Here is a 27,606-nt window from a genome sequence, read left to right as displayed (position 1 = left end):
TACCCACAACTTGCAACAACCGTGAAGTACTTTTACATTAATGTTTAAATGAGATCAATATGATCTCACAGGAGCCATTCTCTGCTTAAGAGATTATTTTACAATATTTGATGATTATACCTCTGAACAAGTGTCCTTGCACCTGTACTGTAAATTTCACAGCAGGTGTTTGCAATTTGTCCAGCAGGTGTCTCTACCAGCTCTCTCGTTTCATCATATGGTGGCAGGTGGCAGGATTAAAAAATTAACATACACAGTGCAAGGGTCAGTTGTACGCACAATTCCTTGAGTATATCAACATGTTGAAGCTGTAGATTTTTCTCAAAAGCTCAAACCTACAGTGAGAAACTGGTGAAAAGAGTAAGTGGCCCTTATCTTTAAAAAATAGCTACCAAAAAAAGATTAAACATTCACTTAATTATTTATTGTGATTATAAAACAACTTCATTATACAACAAACGCAACCATTACAAAACTGTGGAAAAAGTGTAGAATTATTTATTTTCCAGAGTTAATCTTCATGCACAGCATCATACTAATCATCATGTTACATGAGTAAATACACAAATCTGAAACTAAATGTACCTTATACAATAGTACTATACCAATAGTTTCATCATTCCCCCTCCCTGTGGCTTTAGAAATTCCTAAATTGAGACCAGGAGACAACATCTGGTGTCAGTTACAGTTTAACAGGTCTGTTTACAATATAATGTCTTCCCCATTTCATTTTGAGAAGTGATTACTTCACGAGGGCAGAGCACCAAGATATACAAAGAGGAACAAAACTAACAAAAGTACAGAAGTGTCCTTCATTGTTGTAAAACCTTATTTAGATAAAAAAAAAATTATTCTGAATGTCAAACAGAGGTTTAAAAGTAAACGTGAAAATATTTCTGGTGTGCTAAGTATCATTCAAGCTTGTTGATGGTGATGGAATACAGATAATGAAGTCTGACAACTTGTGTATGAGACAACATAAAATATCTTCACACACATCTGAATAACATCTCAGTTCAAAACAAACAAAACAGCAAATGAAAACAGAAAAACAAGATGACAAAGTCTAAATGGTGTTAATACTGCAGATGGAAATGTGTTTAAAAGGGTCAGAGAAGAAACAAAAAAATCGTATTTTCAGACTGGCCCATTTTTCAATACAAACGCAAAGAGGAAGTTGACACATACTGCAGGTCAGACACTTCATAATTAATACAATCTTTCAGTAAAGGAATGACGAATTAAGTGCTATACTTTTGTCTTAATCATGTATGGAGGTAAAATTCTTATTCCTCTGATCATTAGCATTTACAGTGGGTTAGTACACAGAAAGGATACAGCGCCACAAAAATTATTTTCATTAGGATTCAGCCCAATATACAACCAACACACAAACAAATACTGTCCCCCAGTGTACCCTCCAAAGTGTCTCAACGAAAACAGATTAAGTGCTTCAACTAGAACTAAATCATGAACAGATTGGTGATAAATAAAATTACCAAAAACAACTACTGCCAGACAAACGTATCATGTAAACACGGATCAGTACAGCAATGCAATATGTACTGTGGACACACGGCGAAATTCAAAGAAAACACCAAAGTAAAACTTCCTCTAGTTTTTTTTTTTTAACTAAATTACCAAATCACAATCTTGAAGATTTTGCTGTCCACAAAATTGTTTTGATTTTTTAAAGCTGGTTTTGGATATGTGTCACACATTAGTTCATATCAGTCTGTTTCGTTAGGTTGAGATAAGATGCCGTGTTGAACATGGTGGTTTACAGTTACATAACACAGAATCTAACTGGGAAAAATACAGAAGAATATACAAAATTCTTCAAATTAAGATGAACATATAATTTTCCTTCAGAGTTCATCAAAGTGCGATTTCTACTTATGTGTTTATGTTGATCTGAGTGATTTATGAATTTGTAAACTGTTGGTCATTATGACACTAAAGCAACAACATTCACAGATATAAAAGTAACTCGACTGCAACACTAAGTGCTCCTAAAATATTAATATCGTCACGTTGTTTATGAATTTTACATAAATCTGATAAGGTGTGATTTTATCAAAATTATTTATATTTTGTAGTAACGGAGTAAATATACTGATGAATATCATCTACTGATCTACGGAGATGACCAAGTTCCATTTGGACAAAATATCCCCCTCCTTCCACCCTATTTCACCACCTCTCTCTATCTCCCTCTGAGCCTCTGCCTCTTCCTCAGAAACTTGTCTGACGATTACATTTTCTAGCCTCAATTGACCCTTCATCCCATACACTTCCTCATCCTCTTCTCCTATCCTGTCCTCCATCCCTCTCCCTAAAAGTATCAATCTATCCAACCCTCCCTTCCTATTGAGCCCCATCTCTAACTCTGGCAGCACTAGTTCCCTGGTCTCTGGATCCCAATTAACACAAATAGTTCTCTTCTCCTCCTCATCTTCATCATCATATTCGTCCTCATCTGTTTCCTGCACTGCAGCCGGTCTCACAACACCATAGTTATCTGATAACTGGTTAGAATGAGAGGCAGACATGTTTGTGATGTTGTGGGAGGTATATTTAGAAAGAAGAGGTACATTCTCGTGCTCGCCCTCTTCTTCCACACCTCCATCTTTCTTGTCGTTTCCTACTTTCATCTTTTCATCGATGTCTCCCCCTCTTGCCACCTCTTTCTTTGTTTGTATATTCTGAGGCAAATGGAAGAGGCCGTTTTCTGGGTGTTTGCCTATAAATAAACCTGGAAGCTCTCTATCCTCATTCTGCCCTTTGACCTCACCTGCAGTTGATCCCTGAAAAGACTGCGATGGTGCCTGAGTTCGGTTCAGTAAAACTGAATGTAACTGTGACAATGTATGCGCCTGCATAGGTGTACTCATCTCTGTCTCTGGATGTGTCCCCATGTGTGTTGGTATGCATGTGCCGGTTAACCTCTGCGAGAGGTAGGACTTCACCTGAGAAGCGCACACTCCAGCAGAGTGACCATCCTCAGCTCCCTCCTCTGTCTTCTTGTGACTGACTCTTACAATGTATTTCTGGTGTTCACCTTTCAGATGAATCCCATTGTCTCCTTCGTCACGACTGCTCCCTCTTGCTTCCTCTTCTCCAGCATTAATTATAGGAGCCGTGCTGATACATCCGTAGTCCATGGACAAATCATCCCAGGGTTCCTCGGGCTCTGGGGGTGTCTCGGGTCTCTGTGGGAAATATGTGGGTGGGGGGACCTGTAATGCATAGCTGGTGCTTGCAGGTTTTGACATGCCGCCGCTGTGGTCTGATGGTGGCTCATCTTTGATGACGCTGATCGTGATAATGTTGAATTTCTCATGATGGAATATGAGAGGGGGCGAGTGAAAAGGAGGCGGGTTCTGGAGATTAAAGGGAAAGAAGTGTGGTATGAAATTAATTAATTTGGTCACAAGGTCTTCATTTCAAAAATCACCATATTGACCAAAAAGCAGGTCATCTGATCTACCGAATGTACATTATATGTTCTTATTCATGTAAGTATTCTTAATCATAAACAGTCTGATACAATTCTACATAGTGTTGGTGTTGCAGAGCCAAACAAGTGAGGGGCACAGGTCAGTTCTTCAGCTGTCAGTGAGTGTATGTGTGTATTTCTATTACCAGTGTGTGTGGGCTCGTCTGTCCTTTCCCCGTCAGGTAGTTGTAGAGAAGGTAGACAGCCACGGCAATAATACACAAGCACAAAGATGGAACAACAATACCCACAACCACCCTCTGTAGCTGCTCAATCACAGGGTCTGGAGGGAGACAGGAGTAAAAAAAAAAATGGTCGTCACTTCATTAATTCTCCGTAAATCCCTTTCTGCTGCATTTCTGATGAAGAGTTGACCTGACTCAATTCAGTTAAAAAACCTGGTTCAACTTCACAGGCTGATGTTGTAACACAAGCAAAAGTATAAATTAAAAAAATTATAAAATCTGTAATGCTTTGTCTTTAGGTTAATACAAGATCATTTACTTGACTGACATTTTGGATGTGTACAAACATCTCTTTAGCTTCTCTATCATGTTTAGTCACATTCTTATCTACCTGCCAAACAGAGAGCCAAACATTCTCTTTCACTGACAGACATGCAGTGCAGTTGTACCTTGAGGGGTGCTTACACAGTGCCATCCTGAGGACTGGCAGTGAACTGGCATGGAGAGGAATCTGGACTGGGCAGAAAAGCAGTATTGTGTACTGTAATCCATCAGGCGATATTTGTATGGACTGGTGACCACTGGGAAATGGTCCTGCAAACGTACACATGCACAGATTAGTCAGGAGATGTTCAGGTGTACGAAACATAACAAAAGATAGGTTTTGTATATGTTTTTACTCACTATCTGTTTGCGATGGGTGTTGTGGATGGAGAGGTTGTAAGTCATCTGAGGGTAGATTGTTGCCATGGAAAGTGCTGGGATGTGGTTGCTTGGTTGATACCTCATTGGTCCCTTCAGAGTGACAATGGCAGTGTTGTCCTCTATTTCCACAGAAAGCAGTGGCGGGCCCAAACTAGCTATTGGGACAGACAAGAGTAGTTATTTTGGTAGACTTTGAATATTTTCTAAGCTACCAAAAATATATAGTTAAGCAAATTTCAGATGAATTTTCTTAAATATAAAATACTGTCTGTCTTTGGCTGAGTCTTTCATGTGTATGTTAGCAATGATGTCTCATCTTACATTTTTAGACAGAATGTCACTTCAACTTACTGTCCAACTTTGGATCAAATCGCCTTCGTGTCAGAGCCCATTTGGAAGACGTTCTTCTGCCCACGGCACGAACTCTGGCGTGGTACCCCTGCTCCACATCCCATGTCTCATTGCTGATGTCACACCAGGTCCTCACTATTTCCGTACATTGCCACACCGCCCTCCAGTGCACCCGTCTCCCTTTGCTGTCCTTAATGCTGTCGCCGTAGCTGAGAAAGACAGAGCAGACCCACACAGATCAGAGGTTGGCTGCTCCAAAAGCTGGGGCAATAAGAGTGAACATGAAGCAAAGTCCTCAACTTGTATAATCATCCCTCAAGAAAAAAGTTGTTTGGTAGATCTAGTTACATTTGTCTTTTATTTCCTGCCCTCCCGCTCCTTTCTCTACTACTATTTGCCAATAAATCCCTTTGAGACTTGCTAACCAGGCGTCCAAGCTAGTGCTTAGGGCCACTTTAGTACATATTTTATTCAGTTCTTCTTTTTAAATTTTAACTCTAAAATTGCTACTTACATGGCATATTCCACTGTAAAGTGTGTGTCATCCAGTGTGCCATGTCCTGGGAACCACTGCAGCACATTCCTCAGATTCACAGAGGAAAAGGTGACGTTGATGGGACTGGGGGGAGAGGTGGAGACTGAGGGGAAAGATATTGATGACTGAGATAGAGACAGATAACAGGTATACATTTACATGAACAACTGCTCGTTCACCATAACATTTAGCAGTTCCTGGTTACACAATGCCTTTGAAGTAGAGTTTCTCCTATTCTTAATTTTGCAGGCTGGTTGACTGATCCTTTAACTTCCTCTTGTATTTATGGTACCATTGAAATACTTGTCCATACCTCACAGTACAATCTGCGGGCTGTTCCTGTACTTTTTTTCAAGCTTTGTATGGACTACACAGAATCTGACTGTATGTGCTTTGATACTTTTGGTTTATTATAATACATTTAAAGCAGTTAAATAAAATACAAATTTGACCAAAACATTTGAAGAGAAGTAATAGCACCTATACGTTCTCTCTAGAAAGGAGAACCAGAGTACATTAAACTATTTCTGCATATAGCGTATATTAATGAAGGTTTGAGTTGTATTCTACGGTTATAGAACTATGAATTTGAATCTAATACATTAGTATAACTTATATTAAACTAGAGCTTTATACAGTGATCATTTTTATGACACCCAAATGGCATAACTATAAACAATTTGTCAAACCAACGAAGCCACAAAACAACGTCACATTACAAGCCACACAGACTTTAAGTTTACTTAAGATGAATAGATAAAGTCTTCATTGTTTTCTCTGTACGACAATGCCAGCCAGCAACGACCAGATAAACATCGTTCATTTATTTGCATGTACTGTATTTGCATATTGGTTAATGCCGTAATGAAACAGTATTATTTGAATACACAACTAAGTCAGACAAAATGAGATCCGCTGTAGTTTTGACCTACTGGACCTCAAATCAGATCTGTTCCTCATTACTATCGGGACGCTACATTACATTCAAATCAGTTAAAGATTTAAAGAATCTGCTCGTTATTTAACAGGCTTCACAAGGTTGCTAATGGAAACAAATAGCCTAAGAAGCCCAATAAAACTGTAATGAACATACATACTCTGAAGGGAATAGGCATAAGGTCATCGAAAATTTAAAAAAAAAAAAAGAAGTAAGAAACAACAAGCCATATATTCGCATTGTGGTTTAACGCAGTCATACCTGTGCAGAGTAGACCCCACAGGTTAACAGAAATGAACGCAGCCCACATCTCTGACTGGAGTGGTCATGTCGTTTCAGCAGGCTGCGCTAAATCCTCCAACGGTAGACCTGTCAATGGCCCGATGTTTCTCCACACGGACTTTAAAAAAAAAAAAAATCCAGGAGTGCTCCAGGAGAAACTCAAACTCAATAGTGCGACCTGAGTCCGAATGGGTGGCTATCACAATCACTAAAACCTCAATGGCATACAAGGAGGAGGTGAAAATAAACCTTGCGACCAAACAGGTTTTCCGGGTTTGAGGAAGGAATGTGACCTCACTCGTCTGAGCACATTACACCTGCGCAAGTGTAGTTGCGTGTTTCTACTACTTCATAACACTAAGAAAACACAAGGCCTATGTGTAAATAAATAACCTATCTAAGCTAAATAAATAAGCTACTGTATAGAACCTCAAACCCCTGTATTTTCTTAGAGTAGAATCAGCAGTCAGAATATTATAATGTAGAAAGTCAAAGATGAAGCCAAGTGGTGTTTAAGTGTAGGCTGCAATACTTAAAACACAACCGAAAGTTTCAGAGGATGGTAAACTGAACACCAAGTGTGTCATATAGTTCAAATCAAACAGTGTTAAGTTAATTACTTTCCACAGTTGGTTTTCACTTTTGAGCAACAACATAGTAAAACTAAGAAACCAATAAATGTAATTTTCCAACACAATCGACTGTATGTTGGGTGTAACCTGAAACACTGATTTTACATCAGGAGGCCATATCACAGAATTCATTTACAGTGTGCACTGTAATTTGTGACATGCAAATTACAAAAAAGTTGGCCGGACCAATACCGGACTGTACATAAAAGTAAGTTCAACGCTTCCACTATGACATCTGGTGGCCAACACCTGACATCCCTGCCATGCTCTCCAATTCACGCAGCCTATATTTTTTTTAGCAATGAGATCACACTTCTAAACATAGATTTTAAAAAGACACCAGTTTTCATCAGTGTGATACATATTTGTGAAAACCACGCGTTATATTTAGCATGCAACATACTTAGTTGATAACCGTGGCATGCGGATTACACGTCAAAGATACGTACGGCGGAACTGTTTATCTTGTGTCGCTGATGTGTCACCGGACTGTTTTTGCAGTTGCGCATCTCACGGGCGCATTCGTGCGGCGCCTGTTAGCATGTAGCTCGTGGCGGTATCGTGTGATGCTTCGCAAAACAAAACAAAAATTAACACTTTTTTTGGCGCAAACATGGCGCTTTCGATGGAAACGCAGCTGCAGAGCATCTTCGAGGATGTTGTGGTAACTTTGCATCTTTGTAAACCGGTTTGCGGCTGAGCTAACTTTAGTTAGCATTTCAGTAGCCTTTTCACTTTGCACTCAGTGCTGTGTTTTTGTTGTTTTTTTTTTTTGCTAAAGAGTCATCCTAAAAAAATATAACCAGACAGTGTTTCCTTGGTACAGTTATAACGAACTATAAATCTACGAGTTAATATCTGGACTTCCTATATGTGGCAGGTGGTGAGGCCAGAAGGGCATTTAAAGCAAAAGGGTTGAGTCAGGTAGACATAAACACGTTATATGGATAAGGGTTGAATTCAGGAACAAAACAAAAAAAAAGTTGAAGTCTGTTGTGTAACACTACAGAAGAGAGATTCAAATGTTAATATGTTTTATGTTCTCCCATCTTATCATCCCTCCATTTTAATTCCTCTCCTCCTTTTTTTTTTTTTTTATCTCAGAAAACGGAGTTGATAGAAGAGGCCTTTGCAGGGTAAGGTGGCTCCAAGTATCCTGATATTTTGCAATTACATTGTTAAAAGCTGTCCAAGGTGTCATGTCTTAGCAGAAGAAAGCGGTCATTAATCGTGCAGTGTAAAATCTGATTTTTTTAATTTTTTTTTAGGATGTTTATGGACACTCCAGAGGATGAGAGGACGAAACTGATCAGTTGTCTCGGAGCCTTTGGACAGTACTGGGGAACCCTACCGCAGGTTTGTCCCACGCACAGACACGAACACGTGCACACGTGTGAATTCATGGGTAATTGACTGTATGTTTTTCTCAACTGCATCATTGACCTCCTGCAGGAGTCGCATGACCAGTGTGTGCAATGGATAGTGCGCTTTATACACAGTCAGCACAGCCCCAAAAGAATCTCCTTCCTGTACGACTGTCTAGCGATGGCTGTGGAGACGAGTCTGTTACCACCCAGGTAAAAATAATTAGTAGGTTTATTTTAACAGAGACAGAATATATATATCTAAAAAAAAAAAATTCTGAAAATCACATCACATAAAAGTTATCAATTGATTTGCATTTGATTGTGTGAAATAAGTGTTTGATTCCGTAGCAAAACACGACTCAGTACTTGGTGGAGAAACCGTTGTTGGCGAGCACAGAGGTCAGACGTTTCTTGTAGTTGGTCACCAGGTTTGAACATCTCGGGAGGGATTCTGGTCCACTCCTCTTTGCAGATCCTCTCCAAATCCTTAAGGTTTCGAGGCTGTCGCTTAGCAACTCGAAGCTTCAGCTCCCTCCACAGATTTTCTATGAGATTAAAGTCCGGAGACTGGCTCGGCCACTCCATGACCTTAATGTGCTTCTTCTTGAGCCGCTCATTTGTTGCCTTGGCCATATGTTTTGGGTCATTGTCGTGCTGGAAGATCCGTCCACGACCCGTCTTCAGTGTCCTGGCTGAGGGAAGGAGGTTGTCGCCCAAGATGGCCCCGTCCATCCTCCCCTCGATGCGGTGAAGTCGTCCTGTCCCCTTAGCAGAGAAACACCCCCAAAGCATAATGTTTCCACCTCTGTGCTTGACGGTGTTATCGGGCATTTCTCTTCCTCCAAACACGGCAAGTCCAGTTGATGCCAAAGAGCTGGATTTTGGTCTCATCTGACCACATCACCTTCTCCCAAGCCTTCTCTGAATCATTCAGAAGTTCATTGGCTAACTTCAGACGGGCCTGTCCATGTTCCTTCTTGAACAGGGGGACCTTGCAGCGCTGCAGGATTTTAATCCATTACGGCGTCGTGTGTTACCAACGGTTGTCTTGGTGACTGTGGTCCCAGCTGTATGGGGTCATTAACAAGTTCCTCCCGTGTAGTTCTGGGCTGATCCATCACCTTTCTCATGATCATCGATACCCCACGAGGTGAGATCTTGCGTGGAGCCCCAGACCGAGGGCGATCGATGGTCATTTTGTGTTTCTTCCATTTCTGAATAATCACACCAACAGTTGTCTCCTTCTCACCGAGCTGCTTGCCGATGGTCTTGTAGCCCATTCCAGCCTTGTGCAGGTCTACAATCTTGTCCCTGACGTCCTTAGACAGCTCTTTGGTCTTGCCCATGGTGGAGAGGTTGGAATCTGATTGATTGATTCTGTGGACAGGTGTCTTTTATACAGGTAATGAGTTGAGATTCGGAGTACTTTCTTAAAGCGAGAGGACTAATCTAACCGGTCTGTGGGAGCCAGAATTCTTGCTGGTTGGTACGGGATCAAATACTTAAATCACACAATCAAATACAAATCAATTCGGCAAGGGATCAAATAATTATTTCCTTCACTGTAGTTAAAATGGAATGATCTTTATGGTTTATGATATTTCCAAAGTTTATACAGTTTATTTTTTATATGTTTATGGAGTCTCGTTGACATAAAACATGTATTTTTACTGTGTTTATAGCTGTGATATAACGCTCACCCATTATGTCTGGTAATTGTCTTCATCATCCATCCAATGAATGTGTCTTCTTTTCAGGATGGTGTGTGGAGCTCTGATAAGCTCTGATAGTTTGGAGTGGGAGAGGACTCAGTTGTGGGCGTTAACTTTTAAACTGATCCGCAAGATCATCGGAGGGGTGGACTACAAGGTCTCTGACACAACACAATGTACACACACAAACACACACACACATTTCCTCTTCCAATCTGTGCATTTTATTCCATTTCTATCAAAATTTTGAGTTTGTCTCTGTTTGAAGACTGTTAACACAGAGGTCTCTCTTTATGTAGGATTATCTCAAATAAATCCAACATGGAAGTGTTAAAAATTCCTTTCTTCCAAAATGTCAAAAAATATCATGACTGCTCTGATCTCTGCATTTTAAGTTTTCTAAAGAGCCAGTTGATAAAACTAGAGGCTTGGATATGTTCAAAACTGTGTTTCAGGGGGTTCGCGACCTGATGAAGGCCATACTGGATAAAATTCAAACCATTCCCACCACTGTCAGCTCAGCGATAGTCCAGCAGCTTCTGGCTGCAAGAGAGGTGCCCGTCTTTCTACCTTTCAAATATAAAACTGAATTCCTTGTCATTTGATAATATTGATTTTGATGCTGTCTTTGCATATATCCCTGTAAGTACGTCACGTCTATCAGTTTAGTTTGTTTTTCTGTTTGCTCGTTTTGCAGGTGGTTGAATACATCCTGGACAGAAATGCCTGCCTCCTGCCGGCCTACTTTGCCATCACAGAAATCAGAAAACTATACCCAGAAGGACAACTGTCTCATTGGGTGAGTGTGCGTTTTTTGTATGTGCGTACAGTATTTGTGCAACTCTATGTGTGTTTAACGCTCTTTTTTTTTTTTTTTGTTTCTGTCTGTCTCTCTCTCTCTCTCTCTCTCTCATTTGTAGCTACTTGGGAGTTTGATAGCAGACTTTGTGGACAGTTTCCGACCGACGGCCAGAATCAACTCCATCTGTGGTAAGAAGCACATAAACACAATAAAACATAGCAAAAGTTATGTGATATGTGTAATCACTTCCTGTAATAATAAGGCACCGTAACGTCACAAAAATATCTAGAGATATTTTAGCCTTTGTCTTAAAAAAAATAAATTCCTGTACTTAAAGAACCATAGGCTTAAAGTCACCAAACAATTCCTGTCATTCAAGTGACGTAGCTTTAAAAAAAAAAAAAAAAAAATTGTTTGACTGCAATACTAAACACATTGGTTACATCTTTGAAAATAAGTGCTCCAAATACAATTTAACACATACCGTATGCACAAAATCAAAGTGTAATCTCTGACAACTGTAAAGCTTTATGAAACTCGTATGATTTAACACATACTGTATGATTAGACTGATGCAGAGTTTTGCGACGATTCATCTTTTAATTCTCATGATAAGACCACATTTTCCTAAAACCTGTCACTTCCTGCTCGGTTGTTTTTTGCAGTCAACCAACTTAGCAGTTTGTTTGAATGATGACAGAGGTTGACAAGCCTTTGCTGATTGTAAATGAGTTATTTGGTTAATAAGCATGTTTTGTTTGGAAGCTTTGCTGCAGAGAAATTGGGTGAATTTTTCCAAAATTGCAAGATCTTGCAAATATTGGGGAAATAAGGTTGAATTTGAATCACTATTTGTGACTGCACGGTTTCCTGGAGGGGCCAAGAAGTGTTTCAACCCCACCAATCTTAAAGGTGGCCAAGTCAGTACATAATGCAATGCCATTATGGGTGTTAAATCACTTCTTTCTTAATGTGTGTGCCCACAGGACGATGTAGTCTGTTACCTGTGGTTAATAACAGCGGGGCCATCTGTAACTCCTGGAAATTGGACCCCACTACCCTCCGCTTCCCTCTGAGAGGCATGCTGCCTTTTGACAAGGTAACATGTGTACATACACACGACACACACACATTTACACCTGCACCAAGACAAAAGTGGTGATAATTTGTATGTTTTTGTATGTAGGACCTGTTTGAGCCACAGACGGGTTTACTACGCTACGTACTAGAACAGCCGTACTCCAGAGAGATGGTGTGCAACATGTTAGGACTGAACAAACAGGTAAAAGCACCTCCTCTTCTTCTGCTTTGGCTCCTATGCTCCCATACAAAGGTCCCTCACCTTCACTTCTCCTGTCCTTCTCTATCAGCCACCCCCCTTTCTTTTCATTTTTCTCTCTTATACTTGCTTCTGCTTTCTTATTCCCTTGTTCTTTATTATCTTTCTATTTCTTTCTCTTCGTTGTGTTAATTTGCACTTGTTTTTTTTAAACTTTTTTTTTTAAACTTTTTTCCCGCCGTAGTTTTATTTATTTTATAATCCTCCTTAATTTCTGCTCCCTTGTATTCCTTGTAATCCTTGTAACACAACTATATAAGACTATACGCAAAGCGACACCGTGAGCTTGACCCATAATGCACTGGTGTCAGTTTGTCCTGTTGGGTTCATGCGCACAACTTTTTTTTCTCACCCTTATAAAGACCCGCCCTACTCTGCCTCTGATTGGATAGATTGGCGAGGAGCGAGATGGTTAGGATAAGAATATCAGAGTCGGGGCCAGTCAGAGGTAGAGTAGAGTGTTAGGGCCTGATTTACTGAAGGTTGGCGTCTGTAAAATCACGTGCAAACTTCACACCACCCGCAAAAAAATGTCCAAGCAGATCTACTAACGACGTGCAGTGAGGATTGCGTCTTTCAAATGTGCAATTTAACACGCGTTGTCCATTTCACGTGTTTGCCTGCATGCATATGTAATATTGGGCGTTTCTACTTGAACGTGCAAAATACTGGGAGGGAACATGCAAATAGATAAATTTAGCACCCGCAACGATATTTACTAAACCTGAAAGTAGAAACAGGAGAAGTGATTGTTGTGTATTTTAGTACGACTGAAAGGAACGTATTAATCAGATGTGCAAATCTGGAGAGACGGCTGCTCTTATTGTGGTGAGAAGGAGATGCAGGGAAACCAAAGAATATGTAGAGAACGTGGTTTTACACCCGTGGAAACAGTTTTGAGATGACGGAGGGAAAAATTATTCAGACATATCGTTTGTCCAGAGATGACCTTTCTGAGTTATTTTATGAACTGTATGACGATTGTCAGCCAACAACAAGGAGGAGACACGAAATACCAGCAATGTCAAAACTTCATACGAGTCAGCATTTACTTTCCTCTGGGTCATTCCAGCGTATCGCTGCTTGGATATCCCTCCAGTCCCGTTATTCATGTGTCACAAGTCCCGAATGAGTCCTGCAGAATTCGCAGGTAGCTTCATGAGGTTCACGAGCACTCGCGAGGGACTGAATGAAAAGTCACCTGCTCATCAAAGAAAGATCTGGACCTGCTGATCGGTGTTTGTTAGAGGATCTCATTCACCGTCCCTCCCGTTTTATTTGCTGACGTTTTATTATAAGCAGGTTTTTTTGCCTAATATCTTGCCATCTACTCATAATTTCATTGATCTTGCTGTTTTACCCACGGCATTGACTTCCTCACTGATAATCTCCTATATAGCGTTTTGTTCTTGCTATAATTATATTTATTAATTTCAATAGAATCAGATTTCCTTTTGCTTTTGCGGTCATTCTGTTAGAACGGCTGGAATCACTTTAACACACGCAAACACAGAATTTAAATACAGCAATTTGCACCTGATATCAAAGACGCAACTACTTTTAGTAAATCACCCACAAAACGAGTGGGCAAATAAATGTGTAAACTTTTGGAAAAATCACGCAATTCAGTACCCTTTATTTGAGATCTTAGTAAATCAGGCCCTTAAAGTACTACTGGTGGGAAAAAAATAAATAAAGCAGTTCATGCAGTTTCAGCTCAGCTCACCAAGCGCAGCCATCAACGCAGTTTGACCGGTTAACATTGTGTCTAAACAGTTTGTTGCTAACACAAGGCAATAATTAATGCTCTATATGGATTTTTCTTCATATTTTACCCATGAGCAAATAACCCAGAATCCGGTTTGTCTTTTAGAATAGGCTGAGTTGATGCTAACTGTGCTGAGCAGAAGGTGAACAACGTAGCTCCTTAGTCACCACTTTCTCTCTCTGTCTCTCCGTTTTTTCTCCTCTCTCTTTTTTTCCTCTCTCTGTCTTTGTTTCTCTCCCTTTTCTCTCTCTTTTGTCTTCTGGTTGTGTGTCGTGTTTGTCTGTTTCTCTGCCATGCGCTCTCTAGACTCTGAACATTGTCCAGGTATGTGGTTGTCCCTCTTCCTGGTCACCTGACCTACCAACTAACCAGCTTATTGGACACTTAGCTTCTCAGGCACGCTGGTGTTCCAGGAATGTGAAACTGGACAAATAAAGAAAAAGAAACCTTGAAATGTAGTAAAAAAATAAAAAAACAAACCGCTACAGAGCTTGAGATGGACACAGCAGGGCTTCACAGACACAGATATGGTTGAATAAATAGGTACACAGCGGGTGGATGGGTAGATCAACAGACTGGCAGGCAGTTTATGGATCATTAACCATGGATGATCTGTTCAATTAATAGGGTTGTGTGCAAGTAAATTGTCTCCTGCCACATTTTCAGTAACATCACCTTGCTTTGCATGCTACCTTATCTTTGCTTTTAATGCAACAGAAATAGCACATTATCAATACAATTGATTGATTGAAGCCACTGATGGCTAATATTGTCAGCTTATATTCTGTATATTACATGGTGCTCTTGGCAAAACAAGAAACACTCATCAAAAAACAAATTCCTTGCTCATATTTTTAGTACACGTGTTTTGTTTAATGACTAGGAAAATAGGGCGATCATTATTAACTGGTCACGAAAGCTCGTAGACAGGAGGCAGGATGTCAACTCTGTTTTCTTTAGAGTTTAAGCAGCTCATTACTGCTGACTGCTTAAATTTATACTCAATGTTTTTGCATCATTGGATTTGCTTGTTATGATAATTTGCCTCATTATATTTGCCTGACTGTGGTTTAATGTCCAATTAACACACAGTGGATTTTTTTTTCAAGATTCTATTTTACAACCCTGGATTGATTCATTGAAAATGGCAACTGAGCAAACTCATCATTCAGACTGAGAGCTGTAAACTCTGTCATTAAGGAAGAGTGAATTTAGTTCCATCTGACATGAAGTATTTTTGACTTTAAACCCTGCTGTTGACATTTCAAGTCCTGCTGCGCTGCATGTGTGGATGTAGTCTGGTCTTTGCCTGTTGGTGGCAGCAAGGTCCTTCTGTGTCGGACCTTCTGCTGCTTTCTGTTGCGCTGACCTGGGCAAAACTTCACTGTTTTTTTTTCTCTGAATAGTGGTTTTAACTTGGGTAATGATATACTTCTTTGACTGCAATTCATTAGCAGACAACAGCCTTGGAAATCAAGTGACGAGCAGTCACTGTGGCAGTCTTACAGTGACCACAGCTGACTGCAGACCTACTCAGACAGGGCTCTGCATGTTTTTCCAAGATGGAAGTAACAGCAAAAATGATGCACTACTTACAATTGAACACAGATATCACTCTGTTTTACGGTGCTAAACTGTAATAAGTAAATCACAGTCTGCATCGGGAGTTGATCGAGCTTAAAAAGTATTTGGTCTCACTGCCGTGTCTTCTACTTTCAGTTTAAACTAACTCGATGCTTTGTTGCTGCAATATATTGTCAAACCTTCTTCTAATGCAGCTCGTGCCATCCACTCAATTATTGCATTCGCCAAAATGATAAGCGCTTGTAATTTGTAATAGTCACACTCGGCTAACTCCATCTCTTTATAAACTGGCTTATCATCCAAAAAAAAAAAAAATCCCTCTTGTCTGTTGAGGGTAGAAATGGGACGATATTAACCAGATAGCTACAGTATGCATATAAATTTAAACTGCATCTTTAAAAGCAGCTTCAGAAATAGAAGACATAGTAAAGTGTGGCACACAAAGCCAAATGTTGTCATCCCTTTAAGTGTTATCTTGTTTTGCCCAGGACGGGTGATGAGTGTTTCTGATTGGCTGTCTGCATGGATGAGTGAACGCTGATCTGTGCTGCCTGACGTTCATCAGTGAAAACATGTGCAATGAAGAAACACTGCAGGTTGTTTGAGGCTTATTATTGGTTTTATTTTCAGTTTGCACTTCATGACCTGCAAGTCGCATCCACAGGTGACTGAAGAAAAGGTCTCTCTTTAAGATAATGAACAAGTTAGCGCGGTGTTATGGAAGAGTTTTTCAGAGGAGCTACGTAGAGGCGTAGTTTAGGCTTCAGTGTTTAATTGCATTTGCAAAGGTTTTGCTTTTATCAACAGGTCACTGACTTAAATGCTACTTCAATCCAGACACTCAGGAGTTATCCAGAATGTAATTACACATTTGTCTGCTTGATTACTGAGTGTTTCCATCTGAAACTCTCCAGCCTCGCAGACCAGACCAGAAACCGTCCGTCAGTGGCCGACACATAGCATGCTTATCAGCTAGTGCTGGTTGATGAACTGACTAGAGTAGATAAAGGCCACTCTGCTAAATCAGGTCGCCAGTTGTTGTGCTGTTGGTAGATGAGATTATAGACCAGTTACTGTTATGGTTTAACAGTGTGTTTATGGATTTGACCAGATAAGCTGTGTAGCTGATTTCTTAGCAGGTCCTTCTCTCTTTCTCTCTTTCTCTCTGTCCCTTTTTTTGCCCTCCTTCTCTGTCGCTCATGAGCAAGTGTGTGTTTTTGGGAGCAGCAGAAGAGAAGTTGTACTGAAGGCCGGTACGACGAAAGAAATGTGCAAACAAAGTGACGGTCGGCCACGCAGCTCCTCTTCTCCCTCCGAATCACACCACCTTTCCCGGGCCTGTCGGTCTGCATGCGGGAACGTGTTGCACTGTTTTGATGTGGTTTGCTGTTTTTTTGCCGTGCTTTTCAGTGCCGTACTTCTTTGGGCTGTGTCGTGCTGTGCTGTTCAGTCCTGTGTCTCAGTCGCGTGAGGAGGGCTCCGTGTTGAGGTTTGACGTAAAGTCCTCCAGTGCAGAGATCCTCACTCCTTCGACTCTGTCGCCGGTGTGTGAATTTAAGTTTCCCAACCCGGGTCGAGGTTAAATTGAAGTTTGGATATTTTTAAATGTTTAAAGGAATTAAACGATTGTGAAGGAAAAATGTCAGGGAATATCTGTTTATCACAAGGTCCAGTTTCATGAAATTTAACAGCCGAGATAATTCTTCATTCAAAGATCCAAAGAAGTCATTAAGGTATATCAACTGTAAGCCAGGCAGTAAAATCCACATTTGAACATGCACTGTGTGCACTGTGTGTGAAGTTTTACTTTAAACTGTTATTAAGCAGAAACTGAGCAGTAAAACTGTTATTGATTTGGGTTTGAATATGCAGTGAACCTGCCCTCCATCACAGTCGGCCCTCCTGTCTCTCCCTCCCTCCACTAACCCAAACCCCACCACTGAGCCATCTGTCTGACTTTCTCCCGAGTCCCTTTCTCCCTTCCTTCTCCGATCTTTTATCAAACCCCTCCTTTTATATATGGAAGTCTCACCACTGCTGGTTTGGACACCCCAATGATGTTCATATACGATGCAGTACTTTATCCTACATGATATAAAGTACACTGGACATTATCTGCCTAATATGTCTTTATGATATGCTGCTGAAAAACGGGTAATACTTCAAAAGACTTCAACACATTTACATTATTTAAATTTGATTTCTTTTTAAGGATAAAGCACATTAATTACTCATCATATAAATGTGTCATTGTTAGCTGGCAAGCTAATTTTGATGTGCAATCCACTCGGCAAGACGTTGTAAAGCCCATCACAGTGTCAGTGTGAAATCATGAGTCGTCTTTCTTTGATTTTATTCACATAGCTTGTGAGTTCAGTGCTGATCAGCCAATCTTTTGTGATTAGTTTGTACAAGTCGTAAAAACCTTGATCCAAGATGTCTGTAGAAGATTTTACTAAATCCAAATTACAATTTGGCAACCATGTGATCATTTCAGTAAAGATATGGGTAAATGCTGGAATGGGGCTAAATTGTACCCAGATGACAGAGGCAGGAAGGAGATACAGTCCTGCATGACATGGATGGAGATTTTTATTTTTTTTCTGGCAATAGCTGGTGGATCTATCAAAATAAACCTTTGAATGTGAAGTAATTTAATGACTATGTTCCTTTCATTCTCTCCTGCCCTCTTTCTTTCTCTGTTCCTCCATGTTTCTTTCACTCCTTGGTCGTCTCTCCCTCCCTTTCTCTGTTTAACCTCTTCTCCCTCCTGCCCACTGTTTTCTTTAACACTCCCCCCTACAGAATAAGCAGAGGTGCCCGGTGCTAGAGGAGCAGCTGGTGGACCTGGTGGTGTACGCCATGGAGCGCTCGGAGACCGAGGAACACTTTGACGCCGACATCGGAGGAACGAGCCAGTTACTGTGGCAGCACCTCTCCTCCCAGCTCATCTTCTTTGTGTTGTTCCAGTTTGCGAGCTTCCCTCACATGGTGCTGTCGTTACATCAGAAGGTAAGAGGGAGGGGTTAATGAGTACACTAATGGACGACTGGCGAGCACTCACACTGCAGAAAAATACATGAAAGCTGTGTGGGATGATGTGTCTGCATTATTAAAAAAAATGTAAATGGCTGCAATGAATCTATAGACGCAATTATATTTTACTGTGGATCCAGACAACCTGCAAGCAGCTGGTTCAGGCAGTGAAGCAACTGTCAAAAAAGATGGTTGGGAAATCGAATATTCAGTGAGGCGTTAACTCATTAGTTACAGTCGTCTTGCCAATATTACCTGAACTATCTCTTGCCAGTTTGGAGGCCAAAGTGATGCAGAACACATGACCACCACATGAACATCAGCCGGAGAGAGAGAGAGCAAATACCATCATTGTTTGCAGATAAGATGCTGACCAATGTAATTTAATCAGGAAGTTTAACAGCACTATGCTGTACATTGCTGTAAAACAGTGTGCTTTTTAGCTGCACAAGATTTGTGGTTCATAGTCATTCTGGTTAGGATTATACAGCACTGAAAAATAAGAAGAACAAGCACGATCTTATCAAATGGCATAGTGAATCAAAACAAAGAAAGTACGGGCCAAACTTGGCCCAGGAGCACCAAATTGGGCTGCTCTGCTACTAAGAAATGTATTTCCTTTTCTACTGGGTCCTTTACTGCTTCTCTGTCTGTAGCTTGCAGGTCGAGGTCTCATTAAAGGGAGAGATCACCTGATGTGGGTCCTGCTGCAGTTCATATCAGGAAGCATTCAGAAGAACGCCTTAGCTGACTTCCTGCCTGTCATGAAGCTCTTTGACCTGCTCTACCCAGAAAAGGAGGTACACATCTGCCAAAACATGTTTTTGTTGTACTATAGTCATTAATATTCCTACCAAAAGTGTCCTATTTTAACTTTCTCTTTTGGTTTGTGCTGTATGCTTTGCTGTTACAGCTTCTCATTAGTCGTTGTAGTATTTGGCTGGTTGTTTAGCTCAGAGTACAAGTAGAGTAAGTAATGCGTTTGTTTTCTCTCCACCTAAAGTGCATTCCAGTTCCTGACATTAACAAGCCCCAGTCGACCCATTCCTTTGCCATGACCTGCATCTGGATCCACCTGAACCGCAAAGCTCAGAACGACAACTCCAAACTGCAGATCCCCATCCCTCACTCTCTGAAACTACACCACGAGTATGTACCTTTTAAATATACCCAACCCCAAACTTATTAAATATCTCAAAACACTTTCCTTTACTGCTGTCTTTGTGCCTCTTCTTTCTTAGGTTTCTTCAGCAGTCACTGCGTAACAAGACCCTGGGCATGTCCGACTACAAGATCGCCCTGCTGTGTAACGCTTACAGCACCAACTCCGAGTGCTTCACTCTGCCAATGGGTGTCCTGGTAGAAACCATCTATGGAAACGGATCTATGAGGATCAACCTGCCCGGCACCAGCTGCATGGCGTCGGGGTCGGTCACTCCGCTGCCCATGAATCTGCTGGATTCACTCACTGTACATGCAAAGATGAGGTAGGGGAAAAGAAGAGGACAAACCGCCGGATAAATGGAAGATGGAGGGCAAAATTCAAGTAGCATGTAACTGTCCCTTGTCTTTGTCCCTCTCGTCTGCCTTTCTGCCTCCAGTCTGATCCACAGCATCGCCACACGTGTGATCAAGCTGGCCCATGCCAAGTCCAGCATCGCCCTGGCACCTGCACTGGTAGAAACCTACAGCAGGCTGTTGGTCTATATGGAAATCGAGTCACTGGGCATCAAAGGATTCATCAGTGAGTTCACTGAAAATGTCCACTGGGTTTAAAAGTAGACGCAGAACACGTACATTTATACTTCTTTTTAGGATGATGTCATTTTGCTCCTCAATAATCGTTGTCCTTGACTGTCTTAGTGTTAAGCACACAACATATGCACTCAAACACACATCTCACTTTTTAGGAGTAGGCTACAGATATTCAGGCAGTAGGAGGAGAACTTAAGGGAAGAGAAAGCACGAGAAAGATAAGAACATTTGCTTAAGTAGTGCCTTGTTAACCTTTCTCAGGACTTTTTAAAGCAGTTCGAAATCATTCTAACAGAATTATACTTCTAAGATAAAGTAGAGTTCAGGAATTTATATCACAAAAATACACATTTATTGAGGCATCTCTGAAGCCAATTGTGCAAAAAAGTTGCCGTAATGTAAATATTTATATTATTAACTGTATTAACTTACTCCCAATAAAGAAGCAGGTTAAAGTCAGTAATGCTGTTCAGTTAAAAATACATTCTTGACTAATCGTCTCTCTGAACCGCAACATGATTAAGAACAAAAACTGAGATCAGTATATTTATTTTTGATCTAGTAAAGTTTGTACAAATTTGTATGCGTGTTTCAGTTCTTCCAGCATGTTTCTAGCCCGTTTTGTATTCAGTCATTACTGCATGACCACTGTGTTGCATTCTGAACAGACCTGAATTTGTCTCTTATATTAATGATGCACACTCTGTCTGCTCAGGCCAGTTGTTGCCCAACGTGTTCAAGTCTCACGCGTGGGGAATCCTTCACACGTTACTGGAGATGTTCAGCTACAGGATGCACCACATCCAGCCGCACTACAGAGTCCAGCTCCTGAGTCATCTGCACAGTCTGGCTGCCGTGCCTCAGACCAACCAGAACCAGCTGCATCTATGGTAACGTGGACACGGACACGGACACACACACACACACACACACACACACACACACACACACACACACACACACACACACACACACACACACACACACACACAAAACGCAAGCTATTAACGCAGTACAAGATTGCTTACAGTTGTATGCGAAGTTAGATATTTTCTTGATTTTGCAGTGAAAAGAACACAACTTCTGCTGCAGATAGAAATCAATGAGCCTTTCTTCAAATGTTAAAGCTAGAAGGAGCAGGTGAAAATTCTTAAGTTGTGGATAGAAATACTTTGCTTGCTACAAAAATCTTGCAAACTGTGAAATCTTCCAAAGGAGAGGTCACTAAGTACTTAGTTGGGTGCCCAAATTTGGGCACAAGCCACCAATACTGTCTATATTTTTCCTGTTTTTTTTATATTCATGAGCATTCAACTGCATTAACATTTGAAGAACATCTCATTTTTAATGCGTGTTGTATTTGTTTCATTCACTTCAAAAATCCACTTTCTTTCTTGTGCTTCACTTGGAAATGTTGCTGTTCAAGTGCAGGTGGTTTACACACCAACCAAACATCAACACTACAAACTACACAAATGAATCAATGCATTTCTAACACATTCCCCCAAAAAAACAACCTCACCACATTATTTACTGCAGAGCTATGACATCACATTTTACAGGTGGTGTTTTTGTTGTGCCCGCCTTCATCAGTGGGATAATGGTCTCCATCATCATGTCTTCATGTCTCTCTCCTCAGTGTTGAGAGCACGGCTCTGCGGCTGATCACAGCGTTGGGGAGCTCAGAAGTCCAACCTCAGTTCACCCGCTTCCTCAACGACCCCAAGACGGTTCTGTCAGCCGAGTCTGAGGAGCTGAACCGCGCCCTGATCCTCACCCTGGCCAGAGCCACGCACGTCACCGGTACGTTTTTTTGCCGTGTCTTTTTCTTATTACCGTATTATTTTTTTTCAAGCATCTTGAAATTGAGTTGGCCTGTCTGTCCCTGTTTTATATGCTGTATGGTCACCAGCTTTGTATCCGTGTAGATTTCTTCACGGGGTCTGACTCCATCCATGGCACGTGGTGTAAAGACATCCTCCAGACCATCATGACCTTCACGCCTCACAACTGGGCCTCACACACTCTGTCCTGCTTCCCTGCTCCACTACAGGTACAAATATGAAGACTGACGCTGCCAGAATGAACAAATGAAGATTTTCTCTAATCAAATTCCTGAAACTCGCTGTAATGACTCCTGCTCCTCTGTTTTCCCTCCAGGCGTTCTTCAAGCAGAACAACGTTCCTCAGGAGTCTCGTTTCAACCTGAAGAAGAACGTAGAGGAAGAGTATAGGAAGTGGAAGTCGATGGCCAATGAGAATGACATCATCACCCACTTCTCCATGCAGGGCTCGCCTCCTCTGTTCCTCTGCCTGCTGTGGAAGATGCTGCTGGAGACGGACCACATAAACCAGATAGGCTTCAGGTGAGTCCCTAAATTATAACTGAACATTTACCTTCAGCATACAGTATAAAAAGTAGATTACAGTGGTATTTTTTGTTGGTAATATTTTGACACTTATATGAAGAGATTTCTTTTCTTATTTTTTTTTACACATATAACTTCAATACATTTGCAGTTTTGTAGCACATATATATTGCAGACACAATGTCTACTTTGATGGGTTAGTGATGCAGCTCACCACTGATATCGAGGCATTTTAAATGTCCACTAATTGGCCCGAGGAGGGACGTTCTTAAGTCTATAAACAACTTCTGTAACTAATTGGTCCGGAGAGAGTAAACAGTCGTATTGTGGGACGATGAGCTGACCGCTGCTTGATTTTTAACAACATTCTTTTTGAAAATTATGTCCCTCAGGGTCTTGGAGCGTATCGGAGCTCGTGCACTGGTGGCTCACGTGCGCACATTTGCTGACTTCCTCGTCTACGAGTTCTCGACATCCGCTGGCGGACAGCAGCTCAACAAGTGCATTGAAATCCTCAATGACATGGTCTGGAAGTACAACATAGTCACACTGGACCGACTCATTCTGTGTCTGGTGAGGACATGCTGGCAAACATAGAGCCACTGAGTGCAACACAAACACAGCAGACACTTTACTCCACAACAAGACATAATAAGCCGCTGCTCTTTTTCAGGCAATGCGCAGCCACGAAGGAAATGAGGCGCAGGTTTGCTACTTCATAATCCAGCTGCTGCTGCTGAAGCCCAACGACTTCAGGAACAGAGTCAATGATTTTGTCAAGGAGAACGCTCCCGAGCACTGGCTGCAGAGTGACTGGCACAACAAACACATGAACTACCACAAGGTACACGCGTAACAAAAACACTTTCTCCGATGTGAAAAGTCGACTCGCGCTTTTCCATCCAAGCGTTCAGACAAAACCAGTCGAATGAAGTTACACGAAGGACAAATCAGATTTAAAAACGCAGTAAACTGAATTTTTGAAACGATTGTGTTGATTGTCATCTGACCAGAAATACCCAGAGAAGTTGTACTTCGAGGGTCTCGCAGACCAAGTGAACCCCCCCATGCAGCTCCAGCCTCAGTACCTGCCAATCTACTTTGGCAACGTGTGCCTGCGCTTCCTGCCCGTCTTCGACATCGTCATCCACCGCTTCCTGGAGCTTCTTCCCGTCTCCAAGTCTCTGGAAACGCTGCTCGATCATCTTGGAGGGCTGTACAAGTTCCACGGTCAGTAATGCTGCTTGAACACGTCGGACTGTACATGAAGGAGGGTTGGATTTACTGAAGACGAGGGCAGTGGGACAGTTGTGATTATTTGTGTTTGTGCGCAGACCGCCCGGTGACCTACCTGTACAACACCCTTCACTACTACGAGCGACACCTGAGGGACAGAACCAACCTGAAGAGGAAACTGGTTCATGCCATCATGTCTTCACTGAAGGTAGGCAAAGACCACCGTGAACCCATCGTGTTGTGATAATATACATGATCTATTATTTATTTCAACAATCCATGTCGTTGTCTCCTTTTTATATGTATATATTCATATTATTTGTTTATATTAGCAGCAGATTTTATAGTGTAATATTTTGTTTTACAGGACAACCGTACGCCAGGTTGGTGTCTCAGTGAAACCTATCTGAAGTTTGGTATGAACCCCAGAGAGGATAACGTGTGGATCCCTGACGACACATACTACTGCAAGCTGATTGGACGCCTGGTGGACAATATCCTTCATTAATATCACCCTGTCGGTGGACAGTTCCTTCACTCTAACAACACCAGACTGATGCCGGCTAATAAAAAGTCATGGGTCTCTGAGGCAGCTGGATAATATGTTTACCTGGCTGTTGACAGCTTCAGAGAGAGAGGGAGGAATTATTTATCCGTTTTTATTGCAGCCACTGGGGTCGTTGCAAAGGAAATTCAACTAAATCAAATCCATTGAAGGGGCTTGTGTGACAATATGCATTTAGTTCACATGAAGGGACAAATAACACATCCATGCCTCTCATCAAACCTGATTTAATCCCCCAACGTTCGTCTATCCTTCTTAACTCTGTGGCACCCATGGCGGGAAAGTCACCCGGTCCTTTCCCCAACTGTGACTGGAGGTTCAACGAGTTCCCCAACCCGGCGGCTCACGCTCTGCACGTCACCTGCGTGGAGCTGATGGCTTTGGCCGTGCCAGGAAAAGATGTCGGCAACGCTTTGCTCAACGTTGTGCTGAAAAGGTGCGACAGGCGAACAGAAGCAAATCATCTGTAGGCATGTACCATGGTACTGCTATATATTTCAGATTGATCAGACATTTGATGATCAGTTCATATTGTCCCCTCACCTTTTAGTCAACCGCTGGTTCCCAGAGAGAACATCACAGCTTGGATGAATGCCATTGGACTGGTCATCACCGCTCTTCCTGTAAGAAAAATACTCTCAGGTCCTCACCATCCTTACAATTCCGTTGAGTTTGTTCACCGTGACCTCCTCTCGTCCTCGTCCTCCTCTTTCAGGAACCCTACTGGATCGTTCTCCACGACCGCATCGTGTCAGTGATCAGCTCTCCGGCGCTGACGTCTGAGACCGAGTGGGCAGGTTATCCCTTCGCCTTGCTGGACTTCACCGCCTGCCACCAAAGCTACAGCGAAATGAACTGCAGCTACGTGCTAGCATTAGCACACGCTGTCTGGCATCACTCATCCATCGGACAGCTGTCTCTGATTCCAAAGTAATGGACTCTCTCTCTCTGTCTCTCTCTCTCGCTCTCTCTCTCTCTCTCTCTCTGTCTCTTTCTTGTCTGTCCTGTAATACACTTTCCTTTGATGTTTCGTGTGTGTGTGTGTGTGTGTGTGTGTGTGTGTGTGTGTGTGTGTGTGTGTGTGTGTGTGTGTGTGTGTGTGTGTGTGTGTGTGTGTGTGTGTGTGTGTGTGTGTGTGTGTGTAGATTCCTGTCAGAGACTCTGAAGCCCATCGTCCAGACAGAGTTCCAGTTACTGTACGTGTATCACCTGGTGGGTCCGTTCCTGCAGCGCTTCCAGCAGGAGAGGACGCGCTGCATGTTGGAGGTATAAAACGCCGATTATCAGCTGACAAAAACAATGATTATTATGACTAAAAAAAAACATTTGTTAAGCGTGATAATGTTTCCTTTCTCTGAAGTTTTTTTTGCTTAAGTTTGCTTTTCTCTCTTTTTCTGTGTGGGTCCATATACACGTTTATATATTTCTGTGTGTGTGTGTTTCAGATCGGCGTGGCTTTCTATGAGATGCTGCAGGCCGTCGACCAACACTGCCAACACCTCAGCTACATGGACCCAATCTGTGATTTCCTGTATCACATTAAATACATGTACACAGGAGACAGCGTGAAGGAGCCGGTGAGTTTGTGCACCTTTTATTCATTTATTTATTTACTTTTTGAAGGTGTTGACACCCTGAAACTCTGTCTAAAGCCCACCAGCGTGTTCAAAAAAAAGGTAACGGAGGAAGCGACGACTGTAGGAGGTGCGGCGTCAGACACGGACAGAAACGTAGAGCTGTCAGTCAGAGACGTAACCAACATGGCTCCCGTCACTTTTCATTTCTCTCCTGGAAAGACACTTATGAAGAGAGTCACCTGCGTTGTAGCCGAGCTGTCAGTTCCAAAACGTAACCATAGAGCTGCTCTATATTGTTGCCAGTATTGCTCGTTAGCTCTGAACGTGTTATTAAATTCGGAGCACAGCCGTCATCATCAGGTCTATGTGTTTAATGTCACTGAACAGGAATAAATCTTATATAACGTGTGGTTGTTTTTTTCTGCATTCATCAGGCTTGCTAAAGCTAATTTGACCAGCAGGTATGTGTGAGAGTCCAAACTGAGGCTAGTATTAACCAGAACAGGTAGTTCGCAAAACAGACTTGAAGTCTGGTCTATGACATCACGGTTAAAAACAGGACCGATGATTTGACTGAGGTGAACTTTCAAACCCAAGCAGGCCAAAACTCACTGAATATGAATTTTGTTGGGGGGGGATCTTCTGATTGTTGCTCATCTATTGATCGATCTGTAACATCTGACTTCATGTTTTCCCTGCGTGCACTCGTCCATCTTTCTCTCCGCCCAGGTGGAGAAAATCATCATGACTTTGCGTCCGGCCATGAAGCTGCGCCTGCGCTTCATCACCCACAGCAGCAAGATCGAGACTTCGTCTTCAGCTGCCACCGCAGCCTCCGCTTCCTCTGCCTCCTCCGCGTCCTCCGCCACCCCTCAGCCCCCCGCCTCCTCGCTCTCCTCCTCCTCCTCCACCGCCGCCTCCTCCTCCTCGCCCTCCTCCTCCTCACAGCACACACACACGCCCATGTAGGAGGCCCAGGTCAACGCAGACACGCAAGTAACAATCATGGTGGACTTTCACACACAGGATCGCAGACCGAGTCAAGATATTTAGTTTGAGATTTTGTGGCAGGTTTTCATTAGTTGTCCTTAACTTGGAGGTTTTCTTTACAAACGAGAACTTGGAGAGCTGCTCGTGTTATCTGCATGACTTTTTTTTTTTTCGTAGGTGCATGAAGACATTTCCGAAACCTCAACTTGTCACAAAGTGGGAAAAAAAAAAAAAAAAACTTTTCTGTCCAGAAAACTTTAAAAATGAGTCCGTTTGACAGAACTCGGAGGCGCCGATATGTTTATCATGTATTTCTAAAGTGAAGAATCCAAACAGTCAAAATGCAGCTGACAGAACTGCAGCTCTGTTTCACAAGGACT

At 42.0% G+C, this 27,606-nt stretch overlaps 2 protein-coding genes across 3 annotated transcripts; one reads left to right on the top strand and one right to left on the bottom strand.

Annotated features, from left to right (window-relative positions):
* Positions 1–450: 450 nt before the first annotated feature.
* On the bottom strand, positions 451–6,544 carry il20ra (interleukin 20 receptor, alpha). Its single transcript, XM_069714462.1, has 7 exons — positions 6,474–6,544; positions 5,255–5,378; positions 4,741–4,949; positions 4,369–4,544; positions 4,134–4,278; positions 3,646–3,782; positions 451–3,383 (listed from the first exon to the last, which is right to left on the bottom strand). The coding sequence occupies exons 1-7, from the start codon at positions 6,520–6,522 to the stop codon at positions 2,130–2,132; spliced, it is 2,094 nt and encodes a 697-aa protein (XP_069570563.1). The 5' UTR covers positions 6,523–6,544; the 3' UTR covers positions 451–2,129.
* A 1,096-nt stretch (positions 6,545–7,640) lies between these two features.
* med23 (mediator complex subunit 23) lies at positions 7,641–27,301 on the top strand. 2 transcript variants are annotated; one of them, XM_069714357.1, is made up of 31 exons: positions 7,641–7,790; positions 8,231–8,262; positions 8,395–8,482; positions 8,579–8,703; positions 10,251–10,362; positions 10,661–10,759; positions 10,903–11,004; positions 11,126–11,195; positions 11,994–12,106; positions 12,194–12,289; positions 14,421–14,438; positions 18,504–18,710; positions 19,391–19,534; positions 19,738–19,883; positions 19,976–20,221; positions 20,336–20,478; positions 21,205–21,379; positions 22,129–22,292; positions 22,418–22,542; positions 22,650–22,855; positions 23,251–23,431; positions 23,532–23,702; positions 23,872–24,088; positions 24,193–24,302; positions 24,462–24,578; positions 24,920–25,095; positions 25,210–25,282; positions 25,375–25,589; positions 25,805–25,925; positions 26,105–26,236; positions 26,966–27,301. In XM_069714357.1, exons 1-31 carry the CDS (start codon positions 7,740–7,742, stop codon positions 27,203–27,205), a joined length of 4,215 nt encoding a protein of 1,404 aa, XP_069570458.1. In that variant the 5' UTR covers positions 7,641–7,739; the 3' UTR covers positions 27,206–27,301. The 2 variants fall into 2 exon arrangements, with proteins under 2 accessions (XP_069570458.1, XP_069570459.1); XM_069714358.1 differs by lacking the exon at positions 14,421–14,438.
* Positions 27,302–27,606: the final 305 nt, after the last annotated feature.

This window comes from Brachyistius frenatus, unplaced genomic scaffold (genome assembly GCF_029030835.1).
Source record: "Brachyistius frenatus isolate BFR_SWC_R1_liver_20210118 unplaced genomic scaffold, ASM2903083v1 Contig_130, whole genome shotgun sequence".
NCBI lineage: Eukaryota > Metazoa > Chordata > Actinopteri > Embiotocidae > Brachyistius > Brachyistius frenatus.
Note: the sequence above shows the minus strand (reverse complement) of the source record. Positions and strands in the feature narration are given on the sequence as shown.